The sequence below is a fragment of the Dipteris shenzhenensis genome, chromosome 29, assembly GCF_047967505.1.
Source record: "Dipteris shenzhenensis isolate YYH24624 ecotype China chromosome 29, Dip_SZ_1.0, whole genome shotgun sequence".
NCBI lineage: Eukaryota > Viridiplantae > Streptophyta > Polypodiopsida > Gleicheniales > Dipteridaceae > Dipteris > Dipteris shenzhenensis.
This window is the reverse complement of record NC_141624.1, coordinates 23,698,494-23,711,895: the sequence shown is the minus strand read 5'-3', so window position 1 is coordinate 23,711,895 and position 13,402 is coordinate 23,698,494. Positions and strand designations below refer to the sequence as shown.

The 13,402-nt window shown below is 42.3% G+C and overlaps 1 protein-coding gene across 1 annotated transcript; it reads left to right on the top strand.

The window, feature by feature from the left end:
• Window positions 1-2,277: 2,277 nt before the first annotated feature.
• On the top strand, window positions 2,278-7,186 carry LOC147882609 (uncharacterized). Its single transcript, XM_087400320.1, has 7 exons — window positions 2,278-2,904; window positions 3,075-3,112; window positions 3,220-3,447; window positions 3,545-3,768; window positions 3,851-4,008; window positions 4,164-4,650; window positions 4,770-7,186. The coding sequence occupies exons 1-7, from the start codon at window positions 2,785-2,787 to the stop codon at window positions 6,212-6,214; spliced, it is 2,700 nt and encodes an 899-aa protein (XP_087256446.1). The 5' UTR covers window positions 2,278-2,784; the 3' UTR covers window positions 6,215-7,186.
• The last annotated feature ends 6,216 nt before the right edge of the window (window positions 7,187-13,402 follow it).

Here is a 13,402-nt window from a genome sequence, read left to right as displayed (position 1 = left end):
GTATGCAATGGGAGTTGCACTTTACCTAGATGTGCTCCTTCAATTATGATGGGCAAGGTGGTAGCTCTTTGGTAATTGAGTTCTTGAAAGTTGAGCTATAATTACCTTTTAGGTGGCAACGGCCAACAAAGAGGGTGGTGGTAAGCTAGGTGTGCGAGTAGGCCATGAGTGGGAGGGAAGACAAAAAAAACCTAGCTTTAGCAATTTGAATTCGATTGCCTCTACCAAAGAATATATGCCCTTAACAAAATCGACAAGCCTTTTGGACATGACTCTAAGTACTTTAGTGTGAAGGTTAGGCTAATTGGTTGTATCTCGATCAAGGCTCATATGATGGCTTTCTTGATTGATCTAAATTTTGCAAAATGTAAAGATGTAAAAGACAAATTCATATAACGCTTTTGGGCTTTTGTGGGGATTTTGGAGTCAAAATTACATGCACTTAGAAGGACCCTCATCCCCAACAAGGGTAACTTTTGGCAAGACAGTTCTTCTCTTTGTTTCTACAAGCTAGTGCTCGATTTTGGTTCATATTGGAATCCTTATAGACAAAGTAGAGAGATACATGACCAACTCCTATTTGATCGTAAGGTGTCTTTTCCCTTAGTTTACTGAAGATTGCCAAGTACATAAAATAATTTTTGATCCTTTTTTTAGGGGGGAATAGAGCATCTTTGGATTTTTAAATAGTTGTCTTTCTATTTCATGTGTTTGGTACACAACGCTAATAATCAATGAGAATCTGTTCCTAGGAACATTGTTGCTCCATAGTGAAAGCTTATCCCACTAGAGAACTTTCATGGGTTGGTTTTGGAAATACTAAACCCCACAATAGCTATTATAGGCACTGCATAGAGATCAATTGTTAGGTGGTTTGCCTTATAATCCTCAAAGCATAATCCATTATGAGTCGTTCGATAGACTAACCCTAGATAGACATCTTGGATAATGAATAAAGCTAGTGTCATTTGATATACCAACCATATATATAATTCTGATAGACTTACCATAGATATCATGGATAGTGAATAAAGCTAGATTTCACTAGCTTAGATGCTAGTCCACATGAGAGAAGCTGTGCATCACCATAGACATTACAAATTACATTGTACGAAGATGAGCAGCTTGCATGAGTCACAAGTACGGGAAATCCAAAATCTACAGTAGTTTACCACCTAGAATTTGAAATTTGGTTACTAATACCTCTCTAAGATTTTGTGCACATAGTGCTTGGGATGTGCCAATTGATTGATGTTTTCTTATTTAAGTCATTTATGTATATAGGAACAATTTGCTATGGTTTGCTCAGTACTAAGACCTTCAGTAATTCAATGAGTATACACTAAGGATTCTGATGACTCGAGGAGTTGTTTTGCGTGATTGTACAACAAATCTTTTCAAAGGTAGAGTGAAGGGGGATGTTACCATAGGCATTGTTGATCTTTTCAATGGTAGAGTGAAGGGAGAGGTTACCATAGGCATTGTTGACCACCTTCCTTGCTGAACACCATCATTGCGGTGTCACATGATCAGATGACAAGTCATTGTTGATTATTTTGTAGATGCACTCGAATCTTCAATCACAAAAAATTATGGCGCCAACTTCCCTAATCAAATGCTTAGACGACTTCGAATTTGGACAAACTCTACATCCGTTGCACGAGTTGATTGCAATGTGGTTTTTGGCAGCCAGAGTCCCATTTTGGGCAACGTGTGAGGAGTGGCTATGAGAGATGGTTGCAAAGTGGAGAGTAGAGAGATGGTTGCAAAGTATAGTACAAATGCCAAAAAGTAAACAAAATTTGGGTGGGGGAAAGGAAGGACTCATGAGTTCAAGGCTCAAGCTCCTCCTTGAAGAAAAAAACAAGGAAGCAATTAATAAAGTAAAGGAAGCCAAGTGAAAGAAAGGTGATATGGATAAAGCACCTGCGGTTAAAGGCGGCGGTAGAGCGGTTAACCTGGGGCAGAGGATGACTGACGGCGGTCAAACCGGCAGAAAAGGAACGCATTCACACGGGGGACAAAGGTGTCCGCCAGCGGAGGGACCGGTCTAAAGGCGTCTCTCTCTAGATATCGAAGTTATCTCGGTGAGAGAGGAGACGTTGAGGTGTGGCCAACTTTCTCTCTCTTCGGGAAAAGGGTGTTTTGAGGCAAGGGACGAGGTTTACGCCTGGAAAACAGAGGTTTTTAACGCTCACTCTTACAGGGGAGAAGTGTGCCAGGTGCCCAGTCGTGTACCTCCCAGTCCCCAACCAGGAGTCGCAGTTCCCTCCGCCTCTGCTGCCTTTTGCCTCCCCCTTTCCTTTCTTCCTCTCTGCCTTCACTAAAATCGTGTCTTCTTGTTGCCTTCCAGCTCCCATAGCCAACCCCTCCCCTCCCCCACTCCTTTGTACCCATCACCTACCCCTGCTCCCCCCCTCCCCTCTTCTTCTCGTTTTCGGTTCTGGGCTCCTCTGTTTTCCCCTCATTGGTTCCCTTCTCACCTGCCCAACACCTTGTTTCGCAGCTTCCCCGTCTCCCCCCTATTGGGTCCATCCTCCTTTGTGGATCTCTGCTGCCCTTCCTTCCCATCGCTCCAGGTGTAGCTCGCGTCCCCGGCTTGCTATCAATCCTCATCGGTCCCCTGCCATGGGCCTGACAGTGTCGATGGGATGGATCTGTTGTTGTCTTCAGTTGATCTTCCCGGCGGCAGATGATTTCACTCTTTTTGGGCTGCTGCAATAGTGGACGTCTGCAGCTATCTTCTCAAGAGTTGAAGCCCTTTCTGGGATCGCCCATGAGATAATGCCGGACTCCAGATGCAGTGGCAGTGCTACTTGCTTGCATGAGCTAGAAGGTAGCAGGGATGCTGAGGACATCGATTCCGATTTTGAGGAGTCAGATCCATCCTCGCGCTACGTTCGGGTAAGCTATGCAGTGATCTTCCATGAAGATGATATCGAAAGGTAGAAAACAATGGATATTGTGACGTTCTCAAGCTAGCCTTTCGTTCTTTTTCGTTAAACTCGTACGTATTGCACTTAAGTACGTATTATCGACTTAGTTTTCTTGGCTTCTTCTGGTTGATTTTTCAGTACAGGGAGGTTCTTGGAAGAGGCGCCTTTAAGACTGTGTATCCTTCATGTTTTCTATTGCTCCACTTTCAAGCCATGTTCTCTACGGTTTTGTTTCTTCATTCCTCTTAAATGTATTCGTGTGATACCTTGACCCACGGGATAGATACAGGGCTTTTGATGAAGTGGATGGGATCGAGGTGGCTTGGAATCAAATCAAAGTGCAAGATGTCCTTCGGACTCCAGAGGATCTGGAGCGTTTATACTCTGAAGTCCATTTGTTGAAAACCTTGAAGCATAAAAACATCATCAAGTTTTACCATTCATGGGTTGATACCGAGACAAAGAACATTAATTTTATCACGGAGATTTTTACGTCAGGCACATTGAGGCAGTAAGTTCATGATAAGTTTTGGCTCCAGCTTGTTTTTTCAGTTCAAAACAGAACACGGAAAGAGTTTACTCTGATGGCTTGCGTTTGTACTTCACAGATACCGGAAGAGGCACAAGCATGTCGACATCAAGGCTGTAAAGAATTGGTCTCGGCAGATTTTACGCGGTCTTCTGTATCTGCACAGTCACGATCCACCTATCATACATCGTGATTTAAAATGTGACAACATTTTTATAAATGGCAATCAAGGGGAAGTGAAAATTGGGGACCTTGGTTTGGCAGCGATCCTCCGTCAAGCCCATGCAGCTCATAGTGTCATCGGTAAGCCATAGGATTCTATCTATCACTGAATACCTGGGGTACACCACTTCCACGTTTTATTTAAGTTTGCATTCAAATGCAGGCACCCCTGAATTTATGGCTCCTGAGCTCTATGAGGAAGAATATACGGAGTTGGTTGACATCTACTCTTTTGGTATGTGCTTGTTGGAGATGGCTACATTCGAATATCCATACAGTGAGTGTACAAATGCAGCGCAGATTTACAAGAAAGTTACCTCGGTAATTTCTCTCTTCACAGTCAACATGAGATGTGCATGTATTGTTACCTACCCCCAGTTCTTTTGTTGTGGTTTGGCAATCTGCTTTTTGCATTGGTGGTCTTTTACTGTGCAAGTGTGGGTTCGAATTTGAAATTTTCACTGCATATGAAACAGGGTAGAAAACCTGCTGCATTGGAAAAGATCAAGGATCCTGGACTTCGTGAGTTTGTGGAAAAATGTCTTGCCACCGCCTCAAAACGATTACCTGCAAGAGAGCTTCTGATGGATCCATTTCTTCAGTGTGAAGGAGACCGTGATCTAGCAGAATGTTTGGCTATTTCAGGCAAGACCTGCACGAGTATAGATGGCATGAATGATCTTGGAGCCACCCTGGGCAAGACAATTGTCAGTAGAAATCTTGCAGAAAGGGACTCTTTTTCAAGCTTGGCAGAACTGTGCCAAGCTCCACTATTACCTGCGAGTGCTGATTCAAGATTTATCACAGTTGATGAACTCTCTGCCCGTAGAAGTCCTGTTAAGATGCTACCAGCTTCACATACTAAAGAAGACAAAGTAGGTCGAAACATGGATTTCACAGTGAAAGGTAAAAGAAGAGAGAATGACACTGTGTACCTGCGTCTCCGCATTGCAGACACTGAAGGTGCTTATTCATACACTCCTGACTTTTGTGTTGCGGAAAAACTTTCCAGTTGCAGGTTGACTTGAATTTCATGCTGCAGGTTAGAATGTAATAATCTGATTTTGTTCTCCTCTTTACAGGTGAGGTTCGCATCATCCATTTTCCATTTGATGTGGAGGGAGATACAGCAATGAGCGTTGCTAGTGAGATGGTTGCAGAGCTTGATCTTGCAGATCAAGATGTAACGAAAATTGCAGAAATGATCGATGCTGCAATTCTGGTCATGGTACCTGAATGGAAGCCTGGAGTAGCTATTGATGAGGCATGTGGGGAAAGTGAACATGATATAAGCAGAATACCTGTTCACAGTGACCATCCCAGTATGCACTGGTCTTCTGATCATCTATCTACTTTGTCGTCAGGGAGCTCATTTATCGATCAGTTTCAGCATGGTTCATTGTCCCGGCAAGCTTCTGCTGGAGCCACAGCAGTTGGTACTACCTTACCTGCCCAGACAGAGGGCACAATGCATGGACGTTTTGAAGAAGTGATGTATCATCCCCGTAGGCCTGAACATTCAGGTCACGTAGACGAGGTGCAATGCACTATTTCTAGCTATTCATCCGAAGGATTAGGTGATTGGGAGCCAACTGATGAATCCAGCTCCCCTGTTTCACCCGTCAGTTCTTCTGCTCTCAAAAATAGGTCTGGTGAAGTACGTAGTTTGGCTGCAATAGCCTCAGAAGGTGCTGTGGCTGCTTTCAATGAAATAGTAGAATGTAGGAGGAATACGGGATTTACCAGCTGCAGTGGTGAAAGGTGGGATGTTTATGGGGCCACAGATGTTGATAACTGTGTAGAGAAACAAAATAGTGCTGAACTTTTCCAGAAAGACCCTTATGGCCAGTATGCTGGAAACATCCTGCCTGTGCTCCCAGATGGTTTTGATGATGACGACAACAGTGAACTAGTGTCTCAAGAAATCAGAGAATTGGCTCTTAGATATGAAAAGGAGTTGAGAGAACTACAGCGCAAACATGAAGCTGCTCTTTTAGACTTGAGAGATCGATGGCGTCTCAGGAGAGCTGCTGCTAGAATGCAGCAACATGGCAGTTTTCTGAGAAATGAGTTGAGGCCAGACTCCTTTATAGAGCAGATATTGGACAGACAAGTGGAAGCAGGGCATCACACATTCTCAAACCAGGTTGTGAGGAATCGTAGTACCAATGACATTAGAACTACCTCTCAATCAGGTAGATTATCCCTTAGAGAGCTAACATGTTTGCTTGGACAAATTAATACTCCAGATGACCCTGGATCTCCTATGAACTCTAGAGGTTTGTGTGTTGAAGAAAATGGCTTTTCAAATTCTTCGAAGATGGTCTCCAAGCCACCTGTGCCAACTTTTACTAGAGGTATAATGCCAGTCAAAGGATCAGATAGTAATTCTTTGTACAAAGTGGCAGTCGAGGAGAGCTCGTGCCACAAGGTTGCGACTTTCAGCGGGCAGAATCTCTTGGATTCAAATGCAGGTGTCTTGTTTCTCCCCATCCAATCTGAAAATCTTGAGCAGGTACATATTTAGGTTCATGTGCCTCAATAGGCCTAACCATAATTCCGATCCAGTGGTCAGTAGCTTCTAATCAAAGTATTGTTGAATGGATGAGGTAACCCTCATAGTGACGGGCAAGCAGTTACAAGAGTTTCCCTGTGGGAGGTTCTCTTCTGTATTTTTAGCACCTGGTTTGCTGATCATTGTGAGCCAGGAGACTTGCTTTGGTATACCACTGTGCAGTCCACTGCATGAATTGTGTTGGCCAATGCTTGTGTAAAGGTTGTATTGCAGGTTGGTTTATAAAGTTCACCTCACCCCCTTGCCGTTGAAAGATTCCTACACAGTGTAGGCAATTTTCCGCTGGTTCATTTTGTTCCTGTCCTTTAGTGCTGGGTGGTTCCTGAAGCCTACAGGGAACAGGCTGCTTGCCAGATTGGCTGCCTGTAAAGGTTGGCGCCCTGTATTAATATGGTTTTGATGACCTTAGGTGGATGGGAGCTCTGAGGTTCTCTGTTTCAGCTATGTCCTCACCACTGAGAGAGGTCCTTTAATGGACTGTTAACAAGCATGTTGGAGTAAGTTACCATGCTAACTGAAGTTGATTGTCTCGAAGGCTATACCACAGTGCACACTTACCCTCAAGTGGGACTTTTGTATCCTATTCTGCTTTATCTAAATAGATACGACTAACTCTTTGGTGTGGCCCTTGAAGGGCCTTGTAAAGGTCAGCATCAGCCATAATCTGAGGACAAACACTATCTGGGCCACTTTCATGCTCGGATGCCCGAGGATAAAAAAAGCTTAAGACAGCTTGGTGATGTATTTGTTTATTGTTTACATTTTTGTGTGAAATATGTGGATTGTAAAGTTATGTTACAATCTATGCGCTGTCAAGCACATAGATTGGCATCCCCTCGGAGACGTCATACAAAGATACAAAATTGAGATTTCGAGATCTCCTTTTTCAAAACATTTGGCAGCAATCTTTTGATTTTTCTTGTTGAAGGCCTTAACATGCAATGACGGCTAATTTTATTGAGTCTACCATTTTTGAATGAAATGTCTTATAATTTGATACGAATATTCTAGAGGACGTATCACCATGTCTCTGTGGAGTGTTGAGTGCTCGTAGTCTGTTTGAAACAAGCTTATTTGTCAAGGCCTTTAGTGGATGAAATTTGTCAGTGTATTGTGTTAATTTGCACAGCCTGGCTTGAAAGACTTACCATAGCATGCACTTGCACTTATTGTAAAGGGGTATCCCTTGCCTGGCTTGAAAGTTTATCATAGCAATGCGTTTGTTGTCATTGCAAAGGGGTATCCCTTGCCTATTGAAATGGGTCTAGGTCTTCCCCCTTTTAAGAGCATCATTACTTATTATAGCTGTGCTGCTCGCAACCAGTGGGCTTTGCTAATGTAAAACATAAATCACTATTTTCTATTGAGTCTCCCATTTTTGAATGAAATGTTTTAGTATTTGATTTGTGTGGGTGTATGGATTTGTATGTGTGAGAGCATATTTTTATACTATGGTCTACACCCACTGTTCGGTGCTGATGATGTCAGTGGGGATGTCATAGTAGCTAGTCCCTGCTATGGGTGATGGAGGTTGTGGTTTTCAATCTTATGAGTGACTATCGTGAGATTGAAACTGCACTATGTTGTGTTTTTAGAGGATGAGTTTGGGAATGTTCATGGATTCATCTAGGTATAAAGCTTATTTGACAAGGGCTTCAATCTGTACAAAGTGGATAAAATTTGTTAGTGTAATGTGTTACTCTACTAACTTGTACAGCCTGTGGCTTTAAAGACTTACCATAGCAATACACTTATTGTAAAGGGGTATCCCTTGCCCATCTTAAAAGACTTACCATAGCAATGCGTTTGTTGTCATTGCAAAGGGTGTCCCTTGCCTATTGAAATGGATCTCTGCCTTACCCCTTTTAAGAGCATCATAACTTATTATAGCCCTGCTGCCCACAACCAGTGGGCTTTGCTAGTGTAAAACATAAATCACTACTATGAGCAATATTTTCTTCTATCCTCTATTCGATCCCGCACGCAACATGTGAACAGCTGTCCTCTTATCGTTCTAGCAATGTAAATGAAATGCCAACATGTTGGGAGGGCAAAAGCATGCAAAGGAACAGTTGTAGATTGTATCAAATGTTATAATTCTTTGACACAATGTGGAAGTATTCCGCATCGTATTAAAAGTATTCCACATCATATTACATGATTATATTTTGCAACAAGATTTGACCTCATGATGCGTTATATGCTCAAATACATCAAGAGAAGATTTCAAGATATGACAAATATACACCATAGTCTATGTACTGAGTTTGTAGACAATCATAAAAGGATTGCTACAAAGAGCGCCTGAAAAAAAAGAAAGTGAAAAAGTTGGATCACCAAAGACTCTTTGATTTCTGTCCTTCCGTAGAGTCCAAAGTGCCCAATAATGAACCCAACTGAAAAATAAATCAAACTCATGTCTAGGTGGGTGTATCCCAAAAAGCTAGAGAGATTTTCCAGAAGTAGCATTCAGAAATATAATTCTCAAACGTTGCCTAAGGAATCCTAGAAAATCACGAGTATGGGAGCAATGCCAAAGAAGATGAGGCACAGACTCACGTGGAGCCAAACATCTGGGACAAACAACCGGAGCGATATTCTTGCATGCCAAAAGTTGCCTAGATGCAAGAATTCCCCATAAAACTCACCACAAAAAGACCTATTGTCGGAGTGGAATTTTTGAATTCCAAATTTGTCTCATTCTCTTCCGCCACCATTTGAGAGTGCAATTCATTCGCCAAAGCTGATACGCCTTGTGAGAAACCCATGGTGGAGACAAAAGCGCCTTGTATAAAGAAGAGACAGTAATATGGGATGGCCGCAAGGCGAGAAGAGGATCCTGAGAAGAAAGAGTCCAGTTCTGGAGAAAGTCCTCAAGCTCCAACGGAATGGGCTGAAAAGGATGAAGCATCCCAATAATTGTTTGCCATATGAATTTGTAATGCATACCAGGACCAAATTTTGCAGCAACCAATGGAAAAGCAAGGGGAATCCCATTATCATAAATGACATCTGCAACTGAGGGATCCCCTTCAAGAGGCTAAGGAAATAAGAGTGTCGAGGCTCCTGCATTGCCAACGGAGGGGCAAAAACCTTTGACCAATGTATGCTCTCTGCTTTAAGAGAGTTTCCTTGCAATGAATCCTGACCATGCCATTCCAAGTGAGAGAGGACATGCTTTCAATCTAGTAACATATGAGAGACCAAAGGACATCCTTTGATCTTGCCATCAACACAATTCAAAACAAAATCCCATTGTGTAGGCTACCAATATCCAAAAGCAAGGGTGGTGAGCTATAAAAGCAAATGGCGTATCATAGCAGCCCAAGGTCGAGAACCCTACAAGAACTGCAACATCATTTTCCCCTTGTGAGCAAGAATATGCATCTGAATGTTAAGGATATTCAACCCCTTGTGCATTTTTGGCGAACAGAGATGCTATAGCGAGAGTAATCTCAAACTCTTCTTGCCATGTCTAGAATGCCAAAAAGTTTCCAAAATAGTGGACATAAAAGATGAAAGTTCTGCCTTGCTGAACATTATCAAAGGTAAGTAAAATTGAACATAGGCCACCAGAATTCATTGAACAATGCGGTAACATGACATGTAGAGGCCATGTTGCCAGCTTCCAATATTCAAGCTTTTTGTTCAATTTTGCTAGCATGCAAAGAGCTTGTTGGCGCGACGAGTAATTGACAACCCAAAGGATAGCTCAAATGACTAACCATTTGATTAGGTTGAACCATTTCCCATGGCCATAAAAGAGTATGCCACTCTTTTGGATGCAAAGGCAATAACTTAGATTTTTGGAAATTTACATGAAGACCAGCTGCTAACTCATATAAAGATAAAGCATGCATCAAGCAAGATAGATCTTGCTTTGTATTCAGAGGAGTAAAAAAGGAATCATCTGCATAAGCTTGAGCTATCAAAGTATTGCTACCTTGAATTTCCAAACCATGAAGTACATCAGAGGCTATGAGATGATCCATGTACTGAAGCATGGGATGAGTGGCTATGGCATATAGAAGTTCACTAAGCGGACAACCTTGACGGACCGAACAACGAAGGGCCCATGCATCAGAAGTATCTCCAAACAGTATGCAAATAACTTTGCTATCACTGCAAAGCCAATAAATAATATGCTGCAATTTCTGGCCAAAGCCCAATGCATGCATATTTTGCAAAATAAAATCCCATTAAACTATGTCAAATGCTTTGGCAATGTCAACTTGCGGTAACAAAACATCTTGCTGAATGTATTTGGCATATTCTATTCCAACGTAGGCATTTGCAATATTATCAGTAATGTGCCTGCGAGGAACAAAACCATATTGCGTAGGATGAAGGCCATCATGTAAATACCGTTTAATGCGATCCAAATGTTTCTCCCATTGTCTCTTCTTTTCAAGCTCGAGTTGGAAAGTCCTTTCGCTGAAAGAGAATTATCAGATGCGGTAAAATCCTATGGCAGATGGAAATATCTAGGATGGGATGGTCTTACAATTGAATTCTTTCTTGCTTATTGGGATATCCTCGAGTCAACTTTGCTGCATATGATTATCTATGCACGGGAAAAGCAGTACTTGCCGGATTCATGGAAAAAAGGCCTTGTAAACCTTCTTCCTAAGAAGCAAATACTGCAATAATTGACTCTGTGCTGCAAGAACCTGTTGTGAAGGAGGATCTGCTATCCCAAGTTGCCTGGAAAAACGATCCATAGAGGCTGCAACAAGTTGGGCTCGAGAAGAAGTCCAAACACCATCAGGCATATGGACTCGACAAATATTTGTAGACCGTCTCATGTAGTGCAGACTTTTAAAAAATTTCTTCGAAGAGCAACTTTGTCAAAGAAATCCCTCTGTCTTGCTCTTGTCTCCCATTTAGCAATTTTTCTGTGATCACTGCTTTGCAAGCAGCCTGACATAAACATGTGATTTCTTCAAATGACAAAGGTAAAAAATGACTGAGCTTAGTCAAAGATTGACAAGTATTTTTGGCTCGAGCAACAGTAAGTCTCAATGCCTTCATGTATTATTTACCATAATCTCGAATAATTGATTGCATTCGAGCAACAAAGGCATCCCAAGCATAATCCATATCAATATGGTTCTGATCTGAAAGAGGCTAACAGGCATCATAAACCATTTTGTTGTATTGATCATGCTCCAGATAGTTGTTATTCACAATGAGGAGTCTTCTATGTGACAGCCAATCATTCATGAAAGGAGATCCACAACCAAAGAAGATCATGATCAGAATGCATAAAGGCATAATCTACCCACAAATTAGTAGTGAGAATGTCATTGTGCTGTGGGTTGATCCTATACCAATGATCCAATCGAGCCTAATACGAAGACTATGCATTATGATGGAAAGTAAATCCTAGCAACAAAAGATGTGATTCCTTCCAAAGATCAGCAAAATTGAATTGCAACAACAATTGAGACCAACTCTGCTTCTCAGAGGCCAGCATATGAGTATGACCTAATGTATTGTCTCCTTGTTGCTGAGGAGCATTGTTGAAATCGCCACAAAGAAAAGCATTCTACCTACACAGATATCTCTGCATATCATCCCAAATCATACCTCTATAGCGAGAGGATTGAGGTGTATACATTGAGGCAAATTTGAAGGTTAGTCCCTGAATTAGACATTGCACAACCATCCATTTGCCTTGTGCATCATTGAAGGCAACAGTGGGTTGAAGATCATGCTTCATAAAAAAAACCACTCTAGAAAAGGAATGCCATCCAACATAAAAGATATCATAACCAACAAAATGACCATGTTGTCCGTCGTACATGTGCTAGTTATGGGAGGACATGTACCATTTGCTATCCAAAAAAAGGAGGAAAGTGCTCCAGTAGCATTTGCTTATGCTCTTCATCTATCATAATAATTTCAAAAAAGCCTTGGGTTGCATAATAGACCTTGCGAAGGAAAGAATCCCCAAGTGTCCCGGTCAGCCAGTTTCCAACTTCTGCAGCAATAGGGATATGACCTAGAAAGAAAATAATAATAGCATGCTTTGCATAATCCCTCACAGGATCAACAATCTCATCTACCTCAATTAGACCAACTGAGGAGGCTAACTCTTTTCAAGATTTATGCGTATCATTAGAGCCTTCATGCATCACATCATACACCAACTTGGCTTCAAAAGAATCATGAAGAGGGTCATCCTCACCCTCGGTCTACTTTTGCTTCTTATGCTGTCCCGTTCTCTCTTTGTGAAAAGTTTTCTCAAACTCATGCATGGACATCACACATAGATGGAAACCCAGACAACAAGCAATGTCAAAAGAGACTCGCATACAATGAACCCTGATCAAAGCATAAGAACTATATTTGCTCCAACTCAGCATAGCAGTGAAAAACCCTGTACGAAAACCCTACACACCTGTATCAAAATCTGAGTGCGTTTGACTGCTTGTGTGGAAACCCTGTATGGAAAGAATCCCTACACATGTTTATGTGAATGGAATCTATATGTGAGTGTACGAAATCTCTGAGAACCTATGCAGAGGTTGTACGGATGGTCCATGCTGAAACCTCCTCCTCCAGAAGTAAAGCATCTGGAATGCGGACCCCTCTCTACGTTAGGCCACAACAGGGTTGCTCTAGGTGAAGAACGATAGGGGAGTTGTTCGAGAGGGTAGTCCTTGCTAGAATACCAGTTGCTCCACCCCTATGCATGGCCCAATCTCCGACATAGAATGTCTAGTCTCTCAAGTAGACCATCCTGCCACCACTGCCCAAAGGGGATACTGAGACAGCTAGGAGACCTAGAGAACTCCAGTTCCCTCTAGGGGTCTCGGCCATAGATCGATAAAATGAACTGCTCCCAAGTGCTTCTTTCTAAAGCCAGCATCTCGAAATAAGAAGCACTCCCGTGCTTGTCCTCCTCAAACTCAATATTGTTGAAGTTACCTCCAACAATCCACGAGTCCACATTTGGGAGGGACTCCATCAACCGCTCTAGAAGGCAGGTTGATGCTATCTACAAGCTGGGGCATACACATTGAGAACCCCAATCCTAGAGTCCCCAACCCTCGAACCCATCCATACTGCTCTGCCTAGGATGAGCTTGCCTCATGATCGTACACATTTGCTCCAAAGGACTGGGAATACCAAATT